At 38.3% G+C, this 12,825-nt stretch overlaps 1 protein-coding gene across 7 annotated transcripts in view; it reads left to right on the top strand.

Moving 5' to 3' along the window:
* Positions 1 to 12,825, top strand: part of TEX2 (testis expressed 2) — a 49,496-nt gene that overhangs the window by 28,151 nt on the left and 8,520 nt on the right. For all 7 annotated transcript variants that reach the window (XM_040530823.1, XM_040530824.1, XM_040530822.1 and 4 more), the window contains 6 exons: positions 3,547 to 3,747; positions 4,872 to 5,208; positions 6,331 to 6,578; positions 7,577 to 7,726; positions 9,262 to 9,361; positions 12,664 to 12,796. In XM_040530823.1, the coding sequence (XP_040386757.1) occupies positions 3,547 to 3,747; positions 4,872 to 5,208; positions 6,331 to 6,578; positions 7,577 to 7,726; positions 9,262 to 9,361; positions 12,664 to 12,796 (1,169 nt within the window). The remainder of the gene's footprint in view (positions 1 to 3,546; positions 3,748 to 4,871; positions 5,209 to 6,330; positions 6,579 to 7,576; positions 7,727 to 9,261; positions 9,362 to 12,663; positions 12,797 to 12,825) is intronic.

Genomic DNA, 12,825 nt, shown 5'->3' with positions numbered 1-12,825 from the left:
CTCTCCTACACAAGGAAATCCATTGTTGCTTCAGTAGTTTGGGAAAATTTGCCTGTTGCTGGTATGTTATGGTAATATAACTTCTCTGTTTAGAGGCATTGCAAAATGGCTTACTTGGGTTGTGAAGCTTTCATTTCGTTTTTTCAAAGAGAGGGGTGGATGCGTTTCTGCTAAAATTATATTCTTAAAATATGGGGACTTGGAATTAATTTGGGAGCTTCTAGGATAACCTTAGCATTTTTTTTTTTATTCTAAGCAAAACAATTTACTGTACAAAAATGAAGAATGCTGAAAATGAGCAGGCAGATGGTGTCATCCCCCCTTAACACTGTTAGATGGATGGGACAAATATTGCTGCGTCTGGCCCATGTTTTCAGATTCATTAATAGTAAACATCACTTGTTGAATTATTAGCATTCCCCTCTAGCCACGCAGTGTTTCTCTGTGCTACAAAACGACTTGGAAGATGAGTGGAAAAAGGAAAGAGCCTATCCTTTGAAATTAGGAAACTATGTTTAGGGAAGGTTTGTAATAACGTGGTATCTCTTTCATGCTGACTGTTGACCAGGTACTGTCTGGAAGAAAACCCCCAGATTTAACTTTCTGTATCTTTTTTTTAGGTCCATGCCTCAAATACATGAAGCAGCCATCTCCTCCTTGTATAGAAATCACCCCGCAGATTGCTGTTTAAGGCAGGAACTGTGTTCACCTCATGTTGGTTCTAGGTTTTGAACTCTCAGTGCCTTAGGCAGCTGGAAATTGTCGTTGAGTCTTGGGGTGGTTCTTCAGAACTAACAACCAGGGGCGTGCTGTGAGGAGCAGCACTTGGTTGGTTAGGTTCAGTGAGCAGGGGAGGCAGGAGTGGGGAGAACTGTGTGTTTGGCAGATGATAGAGCTGCTCCGTTTGTTTGAAGTGGAAGGCGTGGGCACATAACAGGGATCAGAAAAGCAGGTGGGAATTTCCAGGGCTCCCAAATGCCAAAACAGAAGGGAGAATTTACACACTAAGGAGGCAGAGAATCCTCAAGAGTTCTGTTTAATTATGTAGTGTCAGGAAATCTTCTGGCAGAAAGGCTGGTACTGGCACTGTAACAGCAGGAGGCTGGATAGGACGGGTGCTGGTGTAGTGGATGACATACTGGATCAATTCAGTCCCCTTTCATACTGGACATTCACTGAACCTGATTAAGTCACTTACTGTAGGCTGTGCCTTGCTCCTTTTTATTGCAGATGGGACTTAGGGCATCTTGGTAGATGTTGGAGAGAGAACATCAAATGTGATTGTAAAGGTCTTGGAGAAGAGCTGTATAGCTACTGGGAAAGCGTAGCGACATTTGTGCATCTGATACGTGTGCAAAGGTGTTCATCTTGTCTCAAATCCCAGCTTTTCATCTTTGAAGCTTTGGATTTTGATGGGTTTTCACTTCTTGGTATGGTGCTGTGATAGTTGAGAACGATGCGTAAATCATGTGTTGTCTTCCTGCTACATGACCTCTGCTCAGCTCAAGTGCTGGTGTCGGAGAGCTCAGCTGGCTCCATCTCATGCAGGGTGTTAAAGAAACTTTGGAGTATTTTCCCCTTCCTTTTTGGGTGCCATACATACAGGGAGGTTTCCAACCCTCCTACTGAAAATAACATTATAGCTTATTACAGTTATTAAAATGGCTTGTGTGGCTAAGCTTAATTAAAAGAGCCCCTTTCCGTGCATTCCTTCCTCTTCGTGCCTTTTGCATCCTTTTCAACAGAACTTCATTGCAGGAGGAGGAGACAAACTTTTAAGGCAGCAAACTTTCCTCTGTGCATTTGCCTGGCTGCAGGCCTCCAGACTTTGTTGTCTGAGCTAGAAATAGCTGAGAGATCTGATCTGGGGGGCAGGTGGGAGTCTCTCTGGAGGTCTGCCAGCCATATGGATGTTTCAGTTCTGCACAGAGCGAATGGCTCACAGTGGCTCTAGGCAAGTCACTTGATGTCCTTGTGCTTCAGTAAGTCCAGCTGGAGTTCCTGGCTGAAAGTTAATTGCTGTCTGCTCAAAGATGTCTTGACTAATAATTTCTAGGAAGGAAATAGGATATGCTCAAACAAACAGCAGCCCTGCTGTGCAGAACCTTGATGGTTTATGGAAAACTCTTCCTAATGTGTTGTGTTTCCTATATGGTAGTTGTATATAACCCAGTGTAAGCAAACAATCAGACACAAAGCTTCTTCAGAGAGCAAGTATTGATATTGCTGTTACTAAAGAGACAGCTTTAAAGCTGAGCGGAGATGAATGACTTAATCTTTCCTGAACATAAAAAGAATGCTAATTGATATAGGAGGTTTTTTTAAGATTTACAGTGAAAATAGAACTCGATGGTGGAGTAAGCAAAACATAGATGCCACTGTTACTATGGCATCTAAGACAGGGCATGGTGTCTGCTTTGAGGAATTGTATGGCACTGGAGCAAATGAGCATTAAAATAAACTTTGCTTTTCAGTGTGTGGGTGGAAACTTATTCAAGAAGTTAAAATGCGGCAGTAATACCTGGGGTGTTTTGCATGTAGTTAGAACTTTGCTGTTGTTTTGAAGCATGCCAGATCACCCGTTCAGTTCCCCCCTCTGCCACCTGCCAGCAGCACCTAGGTGTTGGTGAAGATGCCATTTCACTTCGTGCTCTAGAGCACCTCTGTTGAAGCCCATCTCTTTCACTGTCCATTGATGTTAATGAATACTGAGTCTGCAGAATTAACGTTTGGATGTGCAGGTAGAAGTCATTATCAAAGTATGTTGTTTGGCGGGTTAAGAGAAGGAAGATTTGTCTTCTCTGAATGAGTATTCCAGCTTGTGTTCTGCCCCATTTATTTTGTGCTTCCTGTAACCAGATGTTAGGGGTAACATCCCATCTGTGGTTAGAACCCGTACCTACAGCCTGGTTACAGCAGGGTTTGTTCATTGTTTTCTGCGTTGTGTTTTCTTTTACTGCACAGAAATAAATAGAATTTAATCCACATGTATGACTTGTGTGTTGTAACAGCGCAGTTACACAACGCTTTAAACAATGTTAAACAGCGATGGTGTGTTAAAGCAAACTCCATTGTAGTCCGTGATTGTTGGCGATGAAAAAGTCAGCGCTGTCTATAAGCAGGCTGTTTGCTCTGCCTTGATTGTTGGCGATTAAAATGTCCGTGCTTTGTGTAAGCAGACAGCACAAAGCACTCTGCAGCATGTCCATGCCGGCTGGCTTGTGGCTTTTCCCAGCAAGCCCGCATCTGCAGCTCTCGCAGCATTTGAGGAAGATGAAGAGAGAGAGCACTGTGCTGCTCACGCAGAATGACTAGCCCAGAAAACCAGATTGTGTGCTCGGGATACAGTCCTCACCTCCTGCTCTGTCAGTTTGGTGCTGCCTCGTTTACTGTATTTACTGCTCTGTTGTATTTATTTGTGCAGTAAGTGACATGAGTTTGGCAAAAGCTTGGATAATTACTTACAACTTTTGAACTTTTGTGTACATGCTGTACTTGTTTTTTTCAGCAGCTTAAAAGCCTGTTAATGAGTGTTTTCTTCTCTAGGGATGGATGAATGAAATTTATAATTATGATCCAGAAACATACCATGCTACATTGACTCACTCAGTCTATGTGAGACTTGAAGGAAGCACCTTAAGACTTTCAAAACCCAATAAAAATATTTCTAGAAGGGCTGTGTACAACGAGCCAAAGCCTGAAGTCACGTATGTCAGCCAGAAAATTTATGAACTTACAGAGAGCAAGGTGAGTGTGCCTTACTTACTTGATTTTAACAGAGGATACTTCAAAACTTTTTTTTTTCATTCCTCTGGTTTCTTGTGCTGTCATTGTGTAAACAAAACTGTTTTGTGACAAACTTGCAAAAGATTGTGCTGAGGAGGAAGACTGAGCAGGATTTAGAAAAAATCGCCTGTTTACACAGCAAAGGAAAAGCATGATTTTCCTCTGTCAGTTCAAAAAAAGGTTAGAGAATTGTTCCCTATATGTTAGATTACTTCACAACTGTTTTGAAGCTTACACCAAAATGCATAATCTTTGGTTGTTGTCTTTATCCCAGGGCAGTTCAGACAACACCTGCATTTCTCTTGAAGAGGGAACATAGGTTGTATATGAGTGTAAAAGAGGCGAGTGAGAGGTGGCTGGAACAGACGTGCCTTGCTGTTGGTACCTGCAGTCTAGGGAAGGAAATCAGGATTTTTGCAATTGGAAGCTTGCATCAAGAGTAATTCTAGGGCAGTTTTCCTACATGTTATTTGCCTTCCTCAAATCTGTGAGCAGGTTCCATGTAAAGTCAATTCCATGGACATTATATGATCAATATCTCGTTATTAAAAGAATAGATTTTTTTTTATGGCATGCTACTTGAGTAGAGGGCCTTAGCAGTATAGATGTAGGAAGAAACTGTGGGAATTAGAAGGAGAGAATGACAAAGAGAACACCAAGGAAAAACTTCCTTCATTCCCTGCCGCCCTCCCAACTGGTTGCAAAAGTGCCAAGTGCCTTGAATGCTCCAGGGTTTTTTTCCACAGTTCTTATTACTTAATGGTCACAGAAATAAGGTTCTTGTTTTTTCAAATTTTCTGTATAACCGTGAAAATAAAATCTTTTAAATGAAAACTGAGTTTCTAATCCACAAGACTGAAAGTCTAAGCTGCTTGAGTGGTCCTTGTTTTTAATTCTAATACCATGGCTCACCGAAGATGCGGTGAATTGGACAACAAGCAGCTATAAACTAAGAGTCAGTTAAACCCAGCAGATCCAGTGTAGGATTGGTATCTTTCACATTCCCATGTTATACACGTGACTATAGAAACATAGAAGATACAACAGAAAAATAAGTGAATATAACTCTCTCATTTGTCCTTCAGATTTCCCTGGTTCCCAAGAGTCTGGCACGAAAACGAATTTGGAATAAAAAGTACCCTATTTGTATTGAACTTGCTAGACAGGATGACTTCATGGCTAAAGCCCAGTCTGATAAAGAGACTGCAGAGGAAAAGTCATCTGCTGAGAAAGTGGACTTGAACAATGAGGAATCCAAGAAACCTCAGGATGGAGCAAAGTACACTAGCCAAAAGGATCAAGTGCTTTATCTCTTTGGAAGGACCGGTAGGGAGAAGGAGGAATGGTTCCGAAGGTTCCTTCTAGCATCCAAGCTGAAATCTGAAGCAAAGAAACCATCCAGTTTGTGTGGGAGCAAGTCAGGTATTCATAACTTTTTTTCCTAGTAAAATTGTCTATTAAAAGAAACAAACCAAAGTTGTTTTCACAGCGGTAGTTGCATCTACTGTGGAGCTATAGTGATCTTAACAGACAAGTATTACCGAAGACACTCTCATGCTCCTCATCTTGGCCTTTGATTAATCTCTTGCCTGTATGCCCTCAACTGTTCTTACTGTTTTTAGACTATGCGAGTGCATGATTTTTCAATGACTGTAGCAACTCCTGTAACTTTTGTAAGGATTAGTTCAGACTTTTTTCTTCTCTAGTGTTGGAACTGATGTCAACATTTGCAGTATTAGTATTAGACTGTCCTTCTATTACCAATCATTTCTTCCTCCTCCATCCTTCCTTCTACTCCAGTCTCCCGTAAAGAATAAAATACTTTCTCATGGGTTAATGTCACAGCAAAACATGTTTTTGTGTTTAAATACAAAGACCTGTCCTAATACGTACCTGAACCAAGAAACATATCAGATATTCCATCATATTGATGAAATATTTGAAATACTAATTTTAAGCCATCCTCTGCTATGATTTAAAATCTGAATGACTCATGCTGTTCTTTCTTTATCTTTTCTCTGAGAAGCTTTTTAAAAGTTGACATAATTATTTCTGGCCCATAGCTTCTTGAAATGCAAATGCAAAATTAATGGATAATTAGAATTCTAATAGTTACATGCTTTTGACAGTCTTTTTAATTGTAACAGTCTATAATTAAACTTAAATTAGTTATAGGTGTGTTTTAATCACCTGACTTTTATTTTAGGCATTCCCTAGCAGAGCTGTTGGGAATTCCGCCATCTGTTGTATGTGTGTGTGTGTCCATATTTAAATGTGGTATTGATCAGCTGATTTTCCAGTCATACATCCTCCTGAGTGCTGAGTCTTGCCAAATATTGCCTAACGTGGGTTTAAGACCAGCTAAATACAGAGTTGTGGAATTTACTTTTACCCTTCAAAATGAGAAAGCACTACTTGGGTCTTTTTTCAGAATAAATTATATCTGCAAGCTAATTTTGTTCCTTTAAGTCTTTGATCATGCACTCTACTATTTGACTGTCAGATTATTTTTCTGTTTAACAAGTATTATTCTTTTTGTTTTAGGGATCTTGCCAACACACAGTAGAACTGATAGCCAGTCTGGAGTTCTTACACACAGTCGTAGCAGCAGCAAGGGCAGCGCGGAAGAAGTTGCATCCCAGCCTAAGCACAAGGATCTGGCTGGCAACGTGCGGCAGAAAATGCTTCTGGACTACAATATTTATATGGCGAAGTGTGTTCCACAAGAAAAGAAAAGCCCATCAGGTAGTCCAGTCCTCAGTGCAGATAGCAGCCCTACAGCTGTGAAAAAGGTAATACCCCCCCCCTCCAAAAAAAAAAAACAAACACCCCTCAGTTCACAGTAATAGTAAAATTTATTTTTTTCTGTGTATATTCTAAAGTAGATTGAAGCAAAAACATATTTTTGAGGTCCTGGCTTGCTGAAATAATCTAAGTAGAATTTTTAGTACTTGATAGTAAAAATGACTTTTGTTTTCTGCTTCTTGTTGGGAGCTAAAGGCCTTCTAAGATTCCCAAGAACATCTGAGCACCCAATTGGAATAGTATTATTGTATGACACAAGTATAAGTTGGGTCCTGTTTGTGGCAGTTTTTCAGTGTAGGAAAACAAAGTCCAATCTTACTTTCTTAAATCCAGTTCTGAGAAAACACAAATAGAAGATAAAACAAACACAGTACAGGCAAACATTCTTCCTTCCAATGTTTGCATATCAGATTCAGGAAACCATATTGTTCCTCTGATGCATAAAAGGTTATTTTGTATACGCCCCAGATTACTTCAGCTGCTTTTGCTTTCCTGTCTGTAGTCAGAGATGCAACATCTGAACATGTAATATCTTCAAGTGTTTTGAGATGGTTCTCCAGTAAACCAAGGCATAATTCTCTTGGACTGTAAACAAAACCTTTTGTGCATCTTTGCTTTCCTCAATAGCGTAGCTGTTCTAAAGTTTGTTGGGAAGGGGGAATGTCTCTGCTACAGATGCATTTGTAGTCTGTCCACTTCGAGTTTATCTGCTTTTTCTGCCAGAGGTTAATGTGTACAGTTTTCTCATTTCATTGCCAGAGGCGAATCCATAGCTATGTAGTCTCATTCGCTCTGTTGTGTGTCAGGATGATGACAAGCACGCTCACATCAGGCCAGCTGACATGGCTGTGAAGCTGCTGTTTGTGCTGGACATTTTTAGTGTTCTTAGCTGACGTAGGCTATAACACAACTTCCTGGTGTAAATGAGGCCTTTTCTGAACTTAGAATAGTTTCCACATCTGAATAACCTGCTCTGTGTTTTCAGTTACCAGATGCACATGTGGAAGATGAGGAAGAAGAACAGGAGGCCTGGGTGAATGCTTTGCTTGGAAGAATATTTTGGGATTTTTTAGGAGAAAAATATTGGTCTGATCTGGTGTCAAAGAAGATCCAAATGAAACTTAGCAAAATAAAGGTAACTAATTTGGAGACTCGAACTTCTCATACTTAGTGGAAGAAAACAAGCACATAGTCTTTGAGATCAAAAACAGCAAAAGAATGTTTTTTAAATATCCAAAGCTCTGTAAAAGACAAGTGGGGGTGAATAAATGTGATGCAGACTTCGAGTTCAGTTTCACAATCCATTTCGTAGTAGCAGCTTGACAAGTTACCTTTATCACTTCAGTTTCAAATGAACTACATTAATTATTTGTGTTTGTAATTTTCTATGTTAAAAGTAGAAATATTATTATATTTACTTTAAGGATAAGTACAGCTACTTAAAAGTTATTCAACTTTACTGACTCAGGTCTCTATGGCTAGGGTTGCAGTACTTCTGTGGTTTTTTTTCCACTTGAATTGTGAAGAGAAACTAAATGAAGATTCTGAACTTTAAATGAAATCTGCCATGGGAAACAGTAGATTGCCTTAAAGAGAGGAGATCAAGGAACCACAGTTATACTGTTTTCCTATTAAATTCAGATCTTCACTGCTTGCAGGCGAGGTTGGTGTGAGTAGCAGTCAAGGGAAAGAGCCCTCTCTGAGGTGATAATTATACAGTCAATGTACAGTTATAAGCTCAAAAGGTGAAGGGAAGAGCGGTGCTTTTGAATGGCTTTTGGGTCTTCCCTTTGCATTCTGTAACTTCTGAACAGCAGCAGTTAATCACAGGCCTGTTTAGTTCCTGACGTTTGGGGAGGAGTGTGCCTGTTTCTAAAACCAAAGGAAGATGTAGTCTTGTTGACAAAAGCTCTGAAATTAGCTGTCAGCACCAGCTGTGAGGTAGTGTTGCTTGTTCTTTGGAAAATAAGCAGTAACCTAATTCTGCCCTGGCTGTTTTCACAATTGTGACAGCAGGATATTCAAACATGTCATTGGGAACAGCTGAGTGTAACACTGGGAATGGGGGATGGATCTATTTTAGATAGGTTAAAGCACTATTTGTTCACAGGAGACAGAAATTCTATCAATTAGAAGTACTTACAAGTAAATAGATACTCAAATCACTGTGATACTCCGCCTCTATTATAATACTAAAATTATGGTACATATTTAAAGGCTAATGTGTTATGAAATAATTTGCTATAGATAAAAATAGCTAAGACATTGATGTAACTGCAACTATAAAATATCTGACCAAACTTAAAATCCAAAATAGTCTTTGATTTTTATTCACAGTAAAATAGGATTTATACTTTGTTCTTGAGCTGTTTACATGATTTGACTACAAGGCATGCTGGAAGCTTAAGGTCAACAACTGAACCTAAATATAGTTTTAAAAACATTCTCTAAATTCAGATGCTAAATCTCCCTCTGAAATACTATTTTGAAACTGAAAAATATGAAATCTTAGAATTTGAAGAAATACTCGTAATCGTATTTGTGTTTTTTCACTAGTGGCTTTTCCACTCAATCTATTCCTTAAGCTTAACAATATTTCTGTCTGTTCTCAGGAAATGATGATCTATAGTTCTATAATGTGGATTTGATTTTTACATTCTGTTTGTTTAGCTGCCATACTTCATGAATGAGCTAACACTAACTGAGCTTGACATGGGGATAGCAGTGCCGAAGATCCTTCAAGCCTTCAAACCTTCTATTGATTACAGAGGTAGAATATTGTTTCCTCTTCTGTTTTTGCTAGGTTTGTGCCTTCATATCTGTGGAGAACAGAATTTTAATCTATTGCTTTTGCAGGTGTTTCAGTTTACGAAAGTACAATTAATAAGAACTTGTTCTGAAGGAATAACTGAGTGATCTGTCTCCAACAACAGTAGCATCAGGCTTGGTATAAACATAATTCTATAGGGAAATTAAGGAAATCTGAGCATGTCTTTTCATCAGAAAATATTACAGAAGTAAACTAAAATTAGCATCCAACATAGATGTATCTGCCACTCTATCGTGGACTGCAGAAAACAGTGCACATCTCATCAGGAGAGAACTGATTCTGTACTACAGCAGCAAACAGACTAGGCTCTCCAAGAGAAGTTGCCCAGCTTTGAAATCAGGGATTCAGAAAATACAATTGTAATAAATCAGAAAACAGAAAATGCAGCATTGCTTTGAAAAAGAAACTTCATGATACGGCATCATTTTTATATCTTCATTGTTTAATATGATTTTTTTTAGAGTTGAATGACTTTCATGCTGCTGATTTATAAATTGGAACTCTTCTTCTCCTTTCCTGTTTTTTTTTTTTTTTTTCTGGCTTACACTTGGTCACAGGAGTATATTTGAGGACACTCTTGCCACTTTAGTACTTTCACAAAAAGAAAAACTTCAGTTATTTTTTTTTTTAGCTTCAGAAGTATTTGTTCTTCTACATGCTGAGGAAAGTTAGTATCTAACTTTCTAAGACATGTAATCAGAACGTTTTTTCACTTGGAATTGGTTTTGAGTTTATTAAGGATTTCTTAATTTGTCTGCTCTCAATCCATTCACTTCTTTACTTACCATATTGTTACGCTGGACTGTAGAAGTGCAGGGGAATTATTTGACTTGAGGTAGAGCAGCTTCTAATTGGTCTAAAGGGAAACATTCCCTTGGAGGACCTGTTGTCATACAGCTGTGCATTGCATATTAGACAAACAACTTATTTTAAATTGCTCTTCCAACTTTTAGATGAAGATAGCAAGACCAAAGCGTTTTGCTTGGGTTAATTTTTTTTTTAAGACTGTTATCTGAGCGAAACAGATTTAAACATTTTTTGAATTCCTTTCTCGCTGTTCTAATACTTTCAGTTATGACCAAGGACTGTCGTTCTCAGTCATGAGATGGGGTTTAGGAGACTTCTGAATGTTTTGTTTCAGTTAATTACTGACAGCAGCAATGAGAACAATTAATTCCTTCAGTTTCTTGTTTAGTTGACCCGTGACAAGCAAACATTTTGTAAATGCTTGCTTGTAGAATGTAGAATTTGTAATCCTTTGTAATTTTTCATATTATTGAATGACGTGAGCTCTTAATATCTGAAGTTTTTAAGAGCTTGCAATGAGTAATTATGGAAGGAAATAACTTGTTTTGCTTTTGTACTTAAAGGCATGTATATAATTAAAGGGATGATAGTTTGAAATTCGTTTTCATAAGAATAAATTTATTTGCGAGTAAGTTGACGTATGAATTAATCACACCTGCATGAAAAATTTCATAAAACTGTAAGCTGGTATCCAGATTGAACACTTAAGATGGTCTTTTGGAACCTCTTTGATACAATCAGTCATTTGTGGTCACCTTTTGTAAGACTTTAGATCTCAGACAGTTACGAGGTGTGATATGCTTTGTTTCATTCATACTTTTCTGTCAGTGCTTGATTACAGGATTTGATTATTAGGACTCTTAAAAAGTAACTAAATATATTAGCTGATAGTATTAGGGGAAAAAAAATCTTGTTTCTGTTAATAGTCCTATTTTAGTGACATGTACTCTAGTATTTACTATACTTCTGTCAAGGCTAACTCTGAATAAATTGTGCCATCTGTCCTATTCTTCACACCTTCTCCCTCCCCTGCCTCCCTTTTTCCCTTTGGAAAAGGCATATGAACGTTTTTTGACCAGAAGGACTCCACCCTCAGTAATGGCATCTTTAGCTTAATTTGATCTACTCTTAAAACAGTATTAAGTGTGAACCATGCTGATTCTTTGGTTATCTAAAAGGTCTCTCTAGCTGTTCTATTTCTGATGATCTCACTCCTACTTCATTATTGTAAAGAAGAAAAGTCTATGTAAGCTTCTGTTTGAGTTCTTGTGTTTTGTTCTAGTACAGAATTAGAAGACTGATGGAAAAGAGTAACTTGGGTTAATAAAGCAGCAATGTTCCTTCAGTGCTGTTTCTAGCTCGTTGTGTATCAGTGACCTGGTCCTTGGGAGCTGTGTGTATTTCTGTTGATATAAACAGGTGGAATCAGGGACAACGCCATTCTTCTGATACGCTTTTGCAGAAAAGAAGACAGTTGTAATTTAATTGAAAAGGGGTGTCTTTCCTAGATCAGTCAAAACTAGACAGTAGTTGCCATGAATTGCATCCAAATAAAAGTAAGATGCATTAGTGGTCATGTACCAGATACTGGTAGGGTGTATTGTGTGTAGCTGCAACATCTGGAAAAGAAAGATGCATAATCTACGCTTAGTGGCATCTGATTTCTAATCTCTGGATTGCAAATACCCTACAGCTTTTTTACTCGGTAAGACTATGGGTGTCATTTAAGAGGCAGGACGTAATCTTGCAAGTATTCCTGAGACGATTTTTTGGGTGATTTTGATAAGTGAATAGTCTGCCCAGACAATAGGATTTAACTTAATACTACACCTCTAGAATTGTTCTCAGTAATGACTTGTGAGTCACAAGGAGAATGCCTAAAGTTGAGTTACTGAGCGAACATTTTCATCCTTCTTTGGTAAGCCATTGTTGGGAGCAAAAACGGACTGCATGTTGTGATTTGTAAGAAGAGATGTTATTCTGGGAATTCAAGGTTTGTTCATTGGGGTGGTATACTATAGAGGAGTGTCCCCATTACAGTTTGGCTTGGAGCAGTACTATAAGTAGTTTTTGAAGTGAATCCCTGATTGTATTCTATTTTCTTTATCTTGATTCAGATCTCTTAAGCAGTTTAGGTGTGCACAAATCACACTCCTTTTTTAGATCATGAGCTGTACTAGACTGATCTGTCTTTCAACCTGCCTTTGATGCATATCCCAACATTTAACTTTGTTCTATAAGCTTAATAAGAACAGAAAACTTGCTTTGCTAAGCTTTCAAATTTTTTGTGAATTAATGATATATCAGTTGGCAAAAAATATTTTCTTCTTCTCTTTGGAAATAGTGTGATGAATAGACATTAATTTAAAAAAAAGTTTTGGCTTGCTTTAAAATTATGACTGTTCCTAAAATGGCTTTTTTTTTTTTTTTTTTAGGACTTTGGATTGATTTGGAAATGTCCTACAATGGATCTTTCCTAATGACCCTAGAGACCAAGATGAACTTGACCAAACTTGGTAAAGAGCCTCTTGGTGAAGCACTGAAAGTTGGAGAGATCGGCAAAGAAGGGTAAGATTGCAGTGGTAGAGTCAGGCTTG

The sequence above is a fragment of the Cygnus olor genome, chromosome 18 (genome assembly GCF_009769625.2).
Source record: "Cygnus olor isolate bCygOlo1 chromosome 18, bCygOlo1.pri.v2, whole genome shotgun sequence".
Lineage (NCBI taxonomy): Eukaryota > Metazoa > Chordata > Aves > Anseriformes > Anatidae > Cygnus > Cygnus olor.
Note: the sequence above shows the minus strand (reverse complement) of the source record. Positions and strands in the feature narration are given on the sequence as shown.